Below are 16,620 nucleotides of genomic sequence, written 5' to 3' on the forward strand. Positions count from 1 at the left end.
GCTCAAATCATCTCAAACTGGTTTCTTGAACATGACAATGAGTTCACTATACTCAAATGGCCTCCACAGTCACCAGATCTCAATCCAATAGAGCACCTTTGTGATGTGATGGAACGGTCAAATCTGTAGCAACTGTGTGATGCGATCAATATGGACCAAAATCTCTGAGGAGGTTTTCCAGCACCTCGTTGATTCTATGCCACGAAGAATTAAGGCAAAAGGGAGTCCAAATGCTATGGTTTAGTAACCAAGCTATGCATAATTTTTGACTAATCTGGTTTTTAATGGAAGACAGGGATCTATATAGCAGTTGTATCTATGGTTGAGGACAAGGATTTTTGCTAACCATTTGAAAGAAAAAAGACGGCACTTTGTCAGGCTTCATGCAGTTATTATTGATATCACCACAAATATTCAAACCATATAGCACATCACAGCTGAACTTGCTAACATTTTTGTACAAAGAGTAAAAATGCTTAACTATGCTTAAGACCCCCCAAAAAGAAAGTAAATCAGTTTTCTGTACAGACAAATCATTTTTATCAGCATCTAAAAGATAGGTATTTCATTTTAAGAATATCCGTCCAAGCATGAATTCATTACAAAATTTCACTAAACTGTCATTCTTTAAATTAAAAAAGAAAAGTTTTTCTGTACCCACAAGAACGTTAGGCTACAGAACGCTACCTAAATGGTAGGCATATAGCAATTCCATCTGGGAAAAAAGAAAATGGAAAGAAAATACAGAAATAACACAGCAACTTTAGTAAGCCATGGGTTCTACGATCAGTGATCAGATTAACGATCACAGCCCACTAAAAATCAATCAAGAAAAATGTTTTAATACTTCATCAGAACCACGGGAACCTTTGAATACTTGAATATTTTCACAACACATCCTGGCTGATCTGCTACAATGACAGTCACTCGTGTTTTTTTGCTGCGCTCCCTCACGAATTTCAACAGATTCTTGTAACCATGCTCAGCTTTGGATCTCAAGGCCACTAGGTGGAGTCAGTGGCTTTAATGGAGGCTCATAGAGAGCTGGGAGAATTTAAGGGTTCTCCACTGCATCTCTCCAGCCCTTTTAAAAGATCAACATGTTTTATGTCCATGAGTGTATCCCAGAGGGAGCAGGTGAGTCCATGGATGGGCAGCGCTGGTTACAGGATGGCACAGAAGAACTTCTTCTCCCTGAAGGGGTTCTCGGACGCAGGCACAGGGGACAGCAGGGGATCCTCTTTAGCATGGGCTTCGCAGTACGATGTCAAATCTGCTGCTGCTTTGGAGACCTAATGTTGATGCATGTAAACACATACAGTCACCAAACAATGCTCACTGTGTTTTCACTCCTAATCAAGTTAATGTGTTTATTTGGATTCATATTCTTCTCACCTTTATCCTGTCAATATTGGCCTCCATCTTGAGCTGCTCCACCAGTTTGCGAGCCTGAGCAATGCTAGCAGTGTTGTTGGTGGCCATGAGGCTTCCGGTTCAGGCCTGTTGCACTGACACAGATGGAAGAACAAATTCAGTAAATCTGACAAGACAAATATGGATGAAAGAGTGTGTCTGTGCATTAACTGTCACTAATTCGATATGTGCAAAATAGTTGCTGTGTGCTTTAATGCAGGGGTCTTCAAAGTGGGGTCCAGGGGGCTGTGATAAATGTCAAATAAATAAATAAATCAGATTAGAAAATGACTGAAGTTGACATTTATTGCTGTTTCATTCCACTTTCAATACACTGGTCAGAAATTAATCATTGACCAATTCTTTTATTTTATTGATTTTAACTTATTTTCCAGGTAATATATCACGGTTTCCACAAAAATATAAACTGCTTTCAACATTGATAATAGTAAGAAATGTTTCTTAAGCACCAAATCAGCATATTAGAAATATTTCTGAAATATATGAAAAAGATAGTTTAAAATATACTTTTTAAAATAAAAACATTATTTTAAATTGTAATATTTCACAATATTGCTCTTTTTTTTTTTTACAGATTTTTTGATTAAATAAATGCAACCCGTGGTGAGCATAAGAGACTTATTTCAAAAACATTTAAAACCTTACTTCCAAACTTTTGAGCAGTAGTCTATTCTTTTTTTCCCCCATATTATATTTACTCTATTCTTAGAAGGTGGTCCCTTGTAAGGGCATCAACGTGTTTGGTGGTTAATACCATTAAAAAGAAACAGAATCCTTGCTCTAGATTAGAGTATAATGACAGTGATAGATCATTGTTTAGGCTGGTTAGATGTGGTTTGCTGGTAAACCAGCATGGTCTTTTCTTATGAACCTGGTTCACCAAAAATCACTGATCCTGTACTTTACTTCCTTCCAAACTGTCTGCCCACTATTTAGACTCCAAACAAACTCCATATTCATTCAAAGTCTCTCAGAGAAGGCAACAACACAGTTAATGGCTAAAAAGCAATATAAATATTTTTGCTTGTTTGTTTTTTGATTTCCTCACAGTTTTACAGTCATCAATAATGAATTGAATTGAAATTAAATCTATGTATATATAGAATAGTAGCTAGTATAAAAATGATAGAAGTCAATATAGTCCCCACAACGATAGGAAAACCAAACGCATGTGAGTGCTTCTTACATATTTATGTAGCTCTGCCATATGGGTATTGATAGCACACTGTGACACACCTGTCATGACTGTGAGCTCAAAGGCCTGTGGTGTTTTGGAGTTTTTAATCTCACTTGGCCCTCCTACAGTGAGGTTAAACACAAAGGCCTGCTGCTGAGAGTAGACAGCAGGGGGCGCTAGACTATCAGCTGTCACACTGACCTCATTCTAGGTAATGAGCCCAACCCAGCTCACTAAAAGAGAGCAGAAACTTCCTATCCCTGACCAACGTCTAGCATTATTTACTCCTTACTCACAAGACCCACCTTCCCTTGAGTGTTTATAATGTGAATCTAATTAAATATACAATTGAAAATGAGAGGAAACTCCCAACTTGGCCTGAAGAAAACAAGTTCATCATGGCCTATTAACTTTCCACTTGTAAACCAATTAAGCTCGCAAATGTAGTCAGTATCTTGACATCCAAATGTTCATTGACAATGTCCTCACTCTTATAACATTATCTACAATTATATTTCCTGATATTATTACATTATGATTCAACAGTTAATGCATTATTTTGTATGCCACTGAAAAAAGCCTTATCAGACAAAGAAGGGAATAAGTAACTGTAAATACAGTTATGCTTAGTAAAAGACCAAGGATTTTGCATTTATTCCACAAAATAATGAGAATCCAGGCTCCAATTTTCTGAGAGGAGCAGCATCTTCATCCTCAGCTCCTGGTAATCTGTTGTAAAGACTGTTTCATTAAACCTAGTGACCATCCCATGCCTCTTTGCAATGGACCTCAGTTGCTAGGCAACTGAGATACAGAGCGATCCGACAGCAATGAAACGTTCCACTCCTAAAATCAAGGATGGAGCTCAGCTCACCAAAGGCAACTTTAGATTGGGGAACCCATACATCTTAAAGAGTTCAGAGAGGGGACAGCTTCAGCACACTGCCTACCTCTGTAAATCAGGCCTAAAGAGACATTTACAGCCAGACAAGGAACATCAACACAAATCCAGGGTGGAGTCTGTGTTTAAAAGCCATTTTAGATTGCAGTCCCTATTCGTCTTCCGGGAGCTCAAAACTTTACCTTATAGGGGGTCAGAGAGAGGAGGGGATTAAAACTCAGGAGGCAAAAGGAGAATGTCAGTGATAGGAAAGAGAACAGCGCCAGACAGTAACTTGAAGAGTGTGTAGCCTGCTGATATACAGTCCGTGCGGTATGTGATGAACTAGAGGCTCAGAGATGTGCTGGAGACATCTATCGCCAGTTAACCCGTTACTTTGCACCTAATATAGCATGCGCATGACATCACCATTTTCATAAATTCACATTTTTGTAGTTTTGGAGACAATAACGGTATAGTTTTTTTAATTTATTTTTACTTGCACTTTGAAACCCGTTTTCAAAAGTTTGCATTTTTAGGCCCCCAAACATTGTTGTGTAAATGGACGGCCAAAAAAAAAAAGAAGTTTTTAGTTAAACGGTGTTGTGTAAACAGCAATATACTATAGTAGTCGTCAGGAAAAAATAAAATTTGCTGTTAAATTAATAAAATGTCTAAAGTCAGAAATCATGGGAGTAATTGCAATTATTTTAGCAGTATTAGTTTTTAACTGGAAAAAAATATATCTGCATATCATTTTGTGGGGGGGAAATACAATTCTCCATAAAATTCTATATTTTCTATAAAACTCCATAAAAATTAAATAGACTGTTTATTTTCATATACTATATTAATTTAGTATATAAAATAAAAGTACAATATGAATGTCACATGTATGTTGGTTTCATTGTGTTTTGGTTTGGTCTAGTTGTAGTTCCTGTTTCCTTTGTTCTCATTTTCCTGCCACTAGTTAGTTTCCATGGTTTCTTATTAGTTCACCCTCTTCTGTTGGTTAGCTTTCCTTGTGTATTTAAGCCCTTGGTTTTCCTCAGTTCCTTGTCTAGTGTTAATGTTGTGTTATAGGGTGTAGTGCTTTGTTTCACTCTGTGTTTAGCATAAGTTTAATCATCTTCCTGCGGGCTCTCTTGGATTGCTGTAGCTTAACTGTGACAATGAAAGGCAATTATCAGAATCAGAAAGAAATTTCAATTATATAATTACATCATGTCAACTTTTGATTCGTAAAAACATGTTTAAATTTTGTTCACATACAGTAGTATACATAGCCTTTCTACTTTAAGAAGAGCCCCTCACAAGGGGATCATTATATTTGGGGGTCCTTGGCATTGAAAATGTAGTATATTTAGTGGACCGATCGCAGCTACGCAATAGCCAGTTTTCACTGTAACTCTTTGACTTCAAAAAAATGCACATCAATATCTCTATTGATTTGTTCATCAGAAGACTGTTAGGGGTCTATAAATCGGCATGTATATATTTGAAGAGGTACAGGGGGCGCTCATTTAATTTGTATCCCCAGAGAGTGGGCCATATGTGTGCCATTTACCCAAGCCGCATTTCTACAGGAAGGCCAGCAGGGAAATGGAAGTGCCACTCTAGGGAGCATTTGAGAAGTCTGTTATAATGTAACACAACAAGAATAATCAAGGTGTAATATCGAGTCTCCCTGGGCTGAAAAAAGGTTCTTCCTAACAGAACATTCTAGAACAGAGCAAAAGTGTGAAAATGGATGCCTTCGGCCTAACTACAAAAAACACCTAGTAGACTATCACATATGTTTTAGCACTGCAGTGGGTGATATACAGTATGCATATCTGTTCTCTTTTTACATATTTTCTTTCTGGTTCTCACCTTATTTTTGACTCTTTTCTCCTTCTGCCCGTTTTTTTGTGTCTTCAAAAGTGAGTTCACCTCCTGTGGTGTGTCTTCAGCCTCTGTTGAGAAAGGAAGCCATGCAGTTAGAGTCCATATGTTCTATATCCCGGTTGCAGCTCAAGGCCTTTTGCAAGTGTTTGTGTGCATGTGTACAGTGTGCTGGTTGAAGGGTTTAGAATGTCACACCTTTCCCAGACTGTTTGCAGTTACAGTCGAGACCTGACTGAAGTTTATCTTACGTGCCTATACAAAAGCCCAGCCTGCACAATCGAAACAAAAACACCACGACTGACTTAAGCGTGATGATAATAACACATTCAGTTGATCGATATGATTCTTTTTGTGAAACTATAGCAGGGTTAAGTAGAACTTTTAAGAGTACAGATTGCTGTATTCACATCCCACCTTCTCTCTTTCTCTTCCTCTGTCTGTCTCTGTCAGTGTGATAAATGTACCAATTACTCTGCTGGAGAAGCTCTGCAGCAGCAGGGAATTCCACTATTGTGAATCATTTCCACCCAGAATGTTCCAGCAACAATTAATCTCTCCACGTCTCTTCGGTCTTAGTGGACACAGCACCACCAAATCATTTAAACAACATTAGGGTGCACCGCAAGTTGGTAGAAAATGAGTCACTCTATTGCTTCAATACTTTGTTTTTGAACAGAATTAACACACTCGCAAGTAGTTTCACTGAAGGTAACATGACTGTGATAACGCAGGAATGAGGAACAGGAACCTTACACTTTAATATAAAACCCCGGTCACATGTCCACCTACGCAAATGGTCAAAGCTACCGGCTCGCTGCTTGTTTAATGGCATACTTACATTTTTACTAGATGCTTTGGCTGTCTCTTGACAACATTCAAAGAAATAATAATTATCTAAATAAATTATTGTATGGAAATAATTGATGAATGTATGAAGTTGGTCTCTCTAATGCTTAATGGTGATGAATATGGTTCTTTTCTTCTGTATTTTGACGTACATTCGAGTAAAATGGATTATCGAAAAGAAAAGAAAATGCAGGGTGGGGACTTGGTATAATTCATTGAGAGTTAATTGAATGAGATCTGAATGTGAGGCTTGCAGTCAATTGTAAGCAAGGGGTCTTGCCCAGGCAGAGAGACCATCTTTAACCAATAAAAAACATCTTAAAAAACATTTTAGGCTGGATTAAGAAGTTGTCAAATGTTTGTAACTGACAGAGGGCTTGTCTAACTCTACCACCAACAATACAGTCAATGTGAATTGTGTTCACACCCAATTTTACTTCTGTAATGTGGAACACATTTCCATGTGAAACAGGACATTCAACAAGCACAAATGTAGAACAGGCCTTGATTTTATTCGTTGTGAATTGATTGAATTTTGAAAAGTCAGCTTACATACATAGACTACTTGAATGAATGCAAGTTTTTTAACACCCAAGTAGCTATTTATCTATTGGGTAACATTATCCGCTGCATGGCCTAAATCATTTTTTTTTTAATGAAAGGTTATGAACACAAACAATTTTCTTCTAAATACAGAGAACATATTAATAAAGTAAACAGGGTCAATTCTGACTTTAACATTACACCAAACTTAGATAAAAATGAAGTTTCTTTCTGCAGCAATGTGTGTCTAAGATTTACTCGTTGGAAAAACGCAACTCTGACAACATTTCATTGCTTTTGCACGCTTCAATTGTCTTCTTCTTCCACAGTTAATGGCGCTAAAGTATGTTCAGTTTTCTCTGAAGCAGATGAACATGAATCTGTCAACGTTTGTTGTTGTATGTATCGTGTCATTTTGGAAATTAAATGTCCGGTGAGCTGCACTAAACGGTTAATGCTATCTATAGTGTAAAACAAATGCAAATGTGAGATAAAAATGCATTGGTTGAAGCAACAATCTTGCTTCTACAAGTCTTTGTGAGCTCTTTTAACGTTACTCGTTCACGTGTACCCGAGCGCGTCGCATCGCAAGTACAATGCTGTACCAGGTGAGCAAATTTACTACATCAGAAAAGCCATATACAGCAAAATGTATTAGCTTACAAATCATGCACTATGGTAAAGGTGTCACAACAGAGTATTGCGCAAGAATCCGTGCAAAAATAACACTTTATTAATCGATAATCTGCTCCTGTAATCACCATTTTTTAAAAAGGAATAATTAAGTTGTTGGGGTTTCACTGCCTGAAGTGTTCATCATTTCAGCTGGAAACTGCAGCGAATAGGTACGCTTTTAGAGTTTTGCAGAAAAGAAGTTAGGGGCACATTTTTCCTATGATCCAAGGTTATAACATTTTTTTCATTTTGTTTAGTTTCATTTTCATGGACCTTTATATTCCTTACTTGTTTCCTGTGTTTACTTTGTTAATAGTTTCTTGCCAGGCATTAATTGTCATGGACATTCATTCAATCATCACACCTGTTTGTTATTTTGTCATCATCATCACTGTGTATTGAAGTTCCTCTTTGTGCTCCATTCAGTTGTCCGGTATTGTTGTGTTATGCATGCTGTCACGTTGCCTTTCTTCTTGTGGATTACTTGAGTTTGTTTTATTCAATAAATCTTTTGTTTTATTGAACTATTCATCTTTATCATCTGGACCCGTTACACTTTCCAGGCCTCAGTAGACACTGGCCAGTTTTATCCATTGAGCCCCAGATGCTAAAGAGAGAGCGTTTGTGTGTGTGTGTGTGAGAGAGTGAAAGAAAGAGACAGATTTATGTTTTTTTCTGGTTTCACTCCAGGGGTCCCATAGTAGACACTGACCCTGCCACCAGGGGCCTCATTAATAAAACATACGTACGCACAGATTTGAACCTAGTGTGCCAGTCATGAAATGCGTCTCTATAGCAGGCATTGTGTTTATCGTGCAATTTACGTGCATATGATACGCAGTTTTCGCGTGCATATGAAACGCACTTTTATTGCGCGTAATACCCATTTACCCCACACCACTAATCCTACCCAAACACGAACGTACCCTAATCCTACCCAGTGGGGTTTACAGTGCGTATCATATGCACGTAAAAACTCATTTTCGCATATAAATTGCACGATAAACAAAGTGTGCTATAGAGACGCATTTCATGAGATCGGGTCGAGTGCATACGCTAAGGGTATGTTTACATGACAGCAATGTACTGAAAATGGAAAAGCTTTTCCTTTGCGTTATTCGCGTAAAGACAACAACGTTGTCAAAACGATCCCCGTTCACACGAATCCGTAAAAACGATTAAAAAAGCTCTATTATGCTGCCAGGCCAGTATATTTGGCGATGTCAGTTTGTAAAAAAACACTACATGCCTGGACTGAACATGTAATATGCATGTGCATGACGTCACCGGTTTCACAAATTTGTGTGTTTGTGGTTTACACGTTTTCAGAAACTGGCACTTTGAAACCCATTTCAAAAGTTTGTGTTTTCAGGCCCTCAAAACATGGTTGTCGTGTAAATTAATGGCCGAAACGCATAAAAAGATTTACGGTGTCATGTAGGCCCCTAAATGGCCCCTAAAATCCATGCCAACATTCAGATTGATAAAAACGATCTTTGACATGGAAAAGTGCTTGCGCCAAATCAGGGTCAAAGCAGACATGCACTTTTCCTTGTGGCAGAGAGTCGGAGTAGGCTACAGGTAGCTATTTGGAATTCTAAGCAATTTTGGGAGTTCGCCATTCTCAAGTAGCCTAAAGGATTTGGACATTGACTTGGTGCTCTTTTATATGTTAATTAAATAATTAGGTGGTGTTTACAAGGCGGAGATCTGAAACCATTCAGCTGCGCACAATTTCAAGATCATTTGCGATTTACAAATTTCACATGGTAGAGAAGCGTACGCACGTTTTTTCTGCGTATGGTCTCTGAATCACACGTTCACACATTCGAGAAATGATCGTAAGATCAAATGTAGGATGGTTTCTACGCAACATTTTATAAATGAGGCCCCAGATCTCAAGACTCAAACCATGTCCGTCATTACGTTTCTCCGACGCCTAACGTCTGCCACACATTGCAGAGTCTGTCAGCATAATCAAAAACCTCCCATGTAAATTTGACACAGCTTTTCAGCTTTAAATATGAAATGTCTGTGATTCTGTCTGAACTATACGTATTGCTCTATGGTTTGTTTCCTCTGGTGTCCGGGTCTGTTCTCATGCAAGATTCAGTCTTATTAACATAAGACTAGTAGCCTCCCCTCATGTGTTATGAGTTAAAGCTAGGCAATTCTCCATGAACTTAGGCTAACACTCATTCAATATTCAAAAATGTCTTCTGACTTTATTTCTTTCATTGTGAGTTCATAAAACACTATAAATCTGAACTGAAACTTAAATACAGGATGAGATCCTTCAGGATTACCAAGACTTGTGGTTTTTAATGAAACAGGAGCTTGTGTGTGTTTACAGTGGGTTAAAATGACTTCCTGCAGAATCTGCCACTTAGCCAAGAACAACACCCAAGGTTCCCGGAGAGTTAACACTATTCCAAACATCCGGGGTTGCATTCTCTACTTTCAACTCAATTTCAAGTCATGTTTTTAAAATGTACTCGCATACACAGTTCTTAGTGTCCCCTTATCAATAAATACAAGGCTTTTTCCTCACTCTGAGTTTTCAATTTCACAGAAGATATAAAAGTAGCCATAATGTAATGTATTATACATAACTTTATTTTCCAAACAATTTGATAGTTTTATAAACACTTTTAAGTTATAAAAAAAAGTACAAATAAAAAAAAAGTATAATGACTCTCTCTCTATAAATATACATACAGATATATTATTTACATATATCTATGTACCAATATAACCAACTAATAATTACATAGATATATTTTGTGTAATGTATGAACATTGTTTACTGTGATCTTTTTTTTAATAGTCTTGAATTGATCATATTTGCACAATAAACAATTGTTTTCCAATAAATGTTTGTGTTTGAATGACAAGCGTTCTTGGATATTATAGTTAATAAAATGATATTTTATTAGCAAATATATATAGCAAATTATAAACCTAATACATTTTTTTTAAAGAAAACTGTTATATGATTATTTATTTATGTTTGTGGACACACACACACCCATCGGACAATTATCTTATTAAGTACTGGATATCTTCATGATAAAGGTTCAACATTACATAAGATGCTGTGGAATCCTGATTGCCTAATAAAAAAATAAAAATAAAAAAAAGCCTACCAAAGCATCAAGTATGACACATAAATTCAAAATGTATCTGTGTTCGAGTTTTACAATGAGTTGGTTTCCTTTGTTCCTTTTTCCACTTCTAGTTAGTTAGTCTCCTAGGTTACTCATTGTTTGATTATCGTTTGCACCAGATGTTCATTTGGTTGATTGGTTTGCTCAGTGTATTTAAGCTCGGTGATTCCTTTTGTTCATTGTCAGTTATTGTCACGTGTTAACTTGGTTGTTCTGTTCCTGAGTTCTTTTGTTAAACTAAAATTGCTGCATTTAGATCCTTTTCTCCTCATCATTTCAACGATTCTATGACACTAACAAAGTACTATTAAAGCATTCAGATTAGAAACACTAATTTCTGTGATTCTAAGCTCTTATAAGATAATTCCATGCATTGAACACTGCTTAATGTATGTGAGCTATATAGTGCTAACCAGAGTTCAGCCTGTCATACCGTTGAGCAGAACATTCCGCAAGAAAGAGCACTGTTCTAGAGTCATCATCAAAATTCTCTGGGGACTCCTGGGGGATTCCTCTCAAATATTCAACCCCCTTTCTCCTTCTGCCATTTCTCCATCTCTCTCTCTCTCTCTTTTCTCTCTTCAGCATCTTCTCCCACCCCTCCCCCATACTCTCCTCCACTTTCATCCCCCCATCTCCGGCAGCATTTACCCCAAACAGATGCTCGATGCTCCTCATACATACACCTGACCAAAAAAGGCATTTCTGCTCCACATTACAGTGCGTAAAATTACTAAACCCTGATCCGTACAAACAAACACATCCTCTTGTAAATCACAAGCAAACATATTCGTCCCCAGAGCAATTTAAGACTGATTTAGACTGACACACATGCAACGGCTGAGGACAAGCCGTGCGTCCATGCAAGACTAGTCAGATAGAACAAACACACCCATCTACACAGTGGAAAAAACACTACACATTTGACAATAATCCAGTGCAGGAGTACACAAAAAAACTCAAACATACATGAAAAAATTGTCTTTTTTTCCTAAAAAACAAATAAATAAATAAAAACATGAAATGAAAATGATTTCATTTAGACAGCTTGCCCCACTGACACATTCACACCTGTCTATCTGCACACAAATCTGTCTGTGCCTACATGAAAAAGATTTTCTACTCACCTCCTTCAGTGTGTGTAGAATCTTAAATAACACAAGAACAGTATGTAACAGTAGCACACATACACTCCTTGTTCTGACACTCTGGCACCCACAGTCACACACACACACACACACACACGCTGCTACACTGCCCCAGCTGACAGCCTTCCTCTCGCTCCGCCCATCAACTAGTGGAATCGCTCAGGAAGCCAGCTGAAAGCCACTTCCTCTTGCTCCCAAACACTCACAAAGACATTGTTTAAAACGAAAAACAAGATTATTTACCTGCTGCCACCCCAGTCAGACCATAGTGCTGTGATTCTAGTGTGTTGGTGCTGATGCACACCAGTGTGTTATTTCTGCTCTCTGCTCTTTGGCTCCTGTGCATGCATGTGCAGCTCCGCGCAGAGGTTCTTGCACCGAGCTGACAAGGAGCACAGATAAATATCCACAACTGCCCCTCCCCCAAAGCATGTGTATGTGTGTCTAAAAGAAAGAGAGCGAGAAAACCTCCCTTTCAGAGTCATTGTGCACACACACACACACACACACACACACACACACACACACACAGACACAGCCTGAGCTCCTGTAATCAAAAGCTTAATCTTCAGTCTCATGATATTAGAGCGACAGAAGATTAAAAAAGGAATTGCAACTGGCAACTCTTCAATAAACACACATACACACAGTTACAGGGCAGGCTGAGGTGACGATGTGTTACAGGATTGCAGATGTGTGTGTGTAACTTTTGCTATTCTATATTTGGAAATTTAAACAGTTGTCTGTCTGGTGTGTCTCTTGAGACCACTGAGTCTAGGTTTGTCACTTTGGGATCCCCATGCATACGTGTACTGCAAGCTGAGCATTGCTGGTCACCAGCATATGTTGTGTTTTGGATGCTGGTCTTTGGCATTGGCCTAGCTTGCCTAACTAGCTTGAGCAGCTTGAAGCAGCCAAAGTCCATGCTGGTTAAACATACTATTCACTGGTGTCCTCCAGCTAGAATAGCATCAAATCAGTATTTTCCAGGATAAACCAGCATGGTGGTCTAAGCTGGTCTTTTCTATGGGAGCGCATTTTAGCAATTACAGAACAAAAATTTAGTTGCAACTTTATGTCAAAGTGTGACTGTTTTATTTATTTCTCGTAAATTTATATATTGCAGTGGGTCTATATCTCACAATGTTTTGGACTCAAAATTCAATGGTTTGAAATCTGTATTTTTCAATGTTTTTGAAAGAAGTAGCCTATCTTATGCTCACCAAGGCTGCATTTATTTGATCAAAATACAGTAAAATATTTTGTAATATTTTACCAATTTATAATCACTTTTAAATTGACAATCCATTTTCAACTTTTCAATCATTTTCAATGTTAATATATTTTAAATGTAATTTCTTCCTGTGATGGCAAAGCTGAATTTTCAGCATCATTACTCCAGTCTTCAGTGTAACATGATCCTTCGAAAATCATTCTAATGTGATGATTTGCTGCTCAATAAATATTTCTAATTATTATCAATGTTGAAAAGAGTTGTGCTGCTTAATGATGATACATGTTCAGTATTTAGATTCATGCTTTTAAGACAAATAAAAAGATGAATTCTCAGTAGATGGATCAGTATAATAATTTAAAAACGAATTAAGTAAAAGTGGAGTGATTTGGGATGAGCCATTGTGAGAGGGGTAGAGCGTTGGTTGGGCTGAACAGCTTTAGAGGAATTAATAGAATTAATTTATCTGTGATCTGATTACAGAGATTCATTATGTGAACTAATGGAATTATCTCACGGAGTTAACTTTTCGGATTACTCACTAAAACATAGGCTAATTTCATTAATATTCCCATACATCAACATCACCACAAAAGACTGCGTTCAGTGAAATAACAAATTATTATTTAGAGTTTAAAGATGCAATTGAGGCTGAGAGAGAATATGCGTATGTGTGTGTGTGCATGATTTCAATTCTAATTTGAAGCCATCTGGTGTCTCCAGTAGCTGCTTGCCTGCCCCACTGCCCCATGGGATTACCATGAGGATGTCAGTGAAGGCACAATCACCCTGATCTCAACACAAACTCCCTGCACAAAGATGTTAATCAATCATTTATACTGATGTTTTGTTTGTTCTAACGGATAGTGGACAAATAGAAATAGCTGCCGCTATGGCTTTGCATTCAGGTCGGTGATTGGCTGGCTTCATGAACTGAACTAAAATGACAAACTTTTACACTGGAGATCAATATCATACTTTAAACACATGGAATAAAAGATACAGCACTATTCAAAAGTTTGTGGTAGGTAAGATTTTTAATAGTTTTTTTTTTTTTTTTAAGAAGTCTCTTATGCTCACCAAATCTGCATTTATTTGATCAAAAATATATTATATTGTGAAACATATTTATGCTATTTAAAATAACTGCTTAAGCTGATATTCCAGCATTATTACTCTGGTCCTCAGTGTCACATGATCCTTCAGAAACCATTCTAATATGCTGATTTGCTGCTCAAGAAACATTTCTTATTGATTAAGTTGAAAACAGTTGTGCTGTTTCATATTTTGGTGGAACCCATGATACTTTTTTCAGGATTATTTGATAATATATGTCAGTAAAGGCATTATAAAAGTCTTTGCTGTCACTTTAATAAATTTAATACATCCTTGCTGCATACAAGTATTAATTCCTTTAAAAACAATCTTACAGACCCCAAACTTTTGAATGGTAGTTCACGTTTCAAGTTCATTTGTCACATTTTGGCATCTTTAATAGTGAAATATGCTTTCTACAAACCCCTACATTGTGCTCTTAGTCTGTTAAAACAATATAAGATATATTTACAAAATGTAAATCTAAAAAAATGTAGAAAAAAGCTTGAAAGAAATTTACCTCAACTACAGAGAGGGCATAAGTGTTACATAACCAAATATTCTAATGTGCAAAGGGTAGTAGATATGTCATGATAACTAGTACATAGTGCAAAAGTGTCACACTGCAGTCAACACAACAGATGACACAGCATGATTCAACCAAGTGCATAATCTCTAAAACAAGGTATTATAACATCTTGATGCCACAGCATGGTTCTGTTTATTGAGGGAGTTGCATAGACCTCTGCTGCCTGTCTATTCTCTGACTGAAACAGGAAGAAAGAAGAATATCATGAGATAGCATAGAGAGATAAAGAAAACGATGGTTGGAGGGAATGAGAGAAAGAGAGAGAGAGAGGGGGAACGGAAGGATGTAGTGTGACGAAGAGGTTGATGAAATGGATTTCCCCTCTAGTTGCCATGGCAACAGTGGTAGTGGATGAATGATTTTCAAGTACAGTCAGGTAGCTGCGAGGAATAGGCTGAAGAGAACAGGACAGCACAGCTTTAAAGAGAGGTGGAGCAGGATTTCATTGTAATTACTCTCGTCCACCCACTTTGGGACAGACAGCTGTACTATGAGAGACTGTATAGCTATGACTTATGAGAGACTTTTTTTTTTTATGAAAGCAACCCACAAACACTGCTTACGCAAACAAAACCCTCAAGATGATGCAGTGACGTCTTCAAAGCTCATGCACACATTCTCTTGAAGCACTTTGCTAGCATTGGTGCTTCCCAGTAAATGTCTGAGGAACAAAATTCACGGCACACCAAACGAATAAAAAGTGCATTATCACATAATGCACATTTTCCTAGTGACCAGGTACTCATATCTATTTTGGAAAAGAAGAGACAACAAAGACTACAAGTAAAAAGCCATCTAATAAAAGCTGTTTTATTTTACCATGGAGTGGGTTGTTGGTCAATAAAAAAAGGTTGTAAAGGCAATAAAATTCTAAAGGTTGCACCTATACCATGGACCAACTGTAATATGTTAACTGAAACTGATAGTGCTTTAAGTATTTTAGACTGGTTGACTTACAATAAGTTTTACAAATCACACGTTAGTTTAAGTTTAAACTGTACACAACAACTCTGCAAAGAGCATAAAAACTGGTGACATGGACAAAATACATTTTGTTCAATTAAGAGTTTACTGAAGGGGAAGGAAAGCAGTGGACAACAAAGCCAAACCAAGATGTAATGGCACCATTTAGTGGCTAACAGCATAAAGTGTGGAGCCCACAACAGCAGTTCTACAAGAAATGGACAGGAAATGCTAGTTTAAGCAGAAAGAGAGCGTTTAATCATCCTTCAGTAAGAGAAACAGGAATTTATTGTACAATTCATGGTAACAAGCACGTGCCATGTTTAAACAGCTACACAAGTGTTAAAATCGTTGTATAGCGTATAGTATAGCCATACTGTCTATGAGTATAACTCACAAGAAAGAACACGGAGGACATCTGCTGGCCAAGATGTGTCACTGCAAAGAGAGGACTATCTTCACATTGACTGATTTTTTTGCAGAATAGTTAGCAGCACACAATGCATTATAAGACATACTTCCTTAAAAACAACAAATATGTTATCTATCTATAAAAATAATATTATGAATTATAATTTAGTTGTTTTTTAAAAGAAGTTTGCCTTCTAAAGCAGTGTTTATGTTATTTTAAATAAAAGTCTATATGCTTCAATAGTTTATAGTGTTTGTGAAATGGACACATGCGAATAATTTTGATTAGTCAAAGTATGCCAGCTGAATCTTTAAACATTTAGCAAAGATGTCAATGTATTTTATGTCTTTTTAGCCCTCACAAGCAAAACTGAGCAATAACAAAACTGGGCAATAACAAATCTGGGCTATTGTAAAACTGACTTGCATCATTTGACAATGGTTCACGGTATCAAGTCCCCGAAAAAAATATTGAAGTTTCAAAACTTTTTTTCTAAGTTCAGAGAAATATGAAATCGATGTTATGGATTACAAAGTTCCCATATTGTGACTAAACATTGTGTTCCAAATA

The 16,620-nt window shown here is 37.2% G+C and overlaps 1 protein-coding gene across 2 annotated transcripts; it reads right to left on the reverse strand.

Annotated features, from left to right (window-relative positions):
* Positions 1-370: 370 nt before the first annotated feature.
* Positions 371-12,333, reverse strand: gng2 (guanine nucleotide binding protein (G protein), gamma 2). 2 transcript variants are annotated; one of them, XM_084391315.1, is made up of 4 exons: positions 12,001-12,333; positions 5,364-5,446; positions 1,396-1,508; positions 371-1,292 (listed from the first exon to the last, which is right to left on the reverse strand). In XM_084391315.1, the coding sequence occupies exons 3-4, from the start codon at positions 1,480-1,482 to the stop codon at positions 1,164-1,166; spliced, it is 216 nt and encodes a 71-aa protein (XP_084247441.1). In that variant the 5' UTR covers positions 1,483-1,508; positions 5,364-5,446; positions 12,001-12,333; the 3' UTR covers positions 371-1,163. The 2 variants fall into 2 exon arrangements, with proteins under 2 accessions (XP_084247441.1, XP_084247442.1); XM_084391316.1 differs by lacking the exon at positions 12,001-12,333 and adding an exon at positions 11,737-11,873.
* Between the last annotated feature and the right edge of the window lie 4,287 nt (positions 12,334-16,620).

This window comes from Rutilus rutilus (assembly GCF_951802725.1).
Source record: "Rutilus rutilus genome assembly, chromosome: 20".
Lineage (NCBI taxonomy): Eukaryota > Metazoa > Chordata > Actinopteri > Cypriniformes > Leuciscidae > Rutilus > Rutilus rutilus.

Coding starts and splice junctions, on each gene's coding strand:
- gng2 (XM_084391315.1), bottom strand. CDS start 1,482: ATGGCCACCAACAACACTGCTAGCATTGCTCAGGCTCGCAAACTGGTG. Junction 1,293..1,395: donor CCAATATTGACAGGATAAAG/GTGAGAAGAATA, acceptor CATCAACATTAG/GTCTCCAAAGCAGCAGCAGA.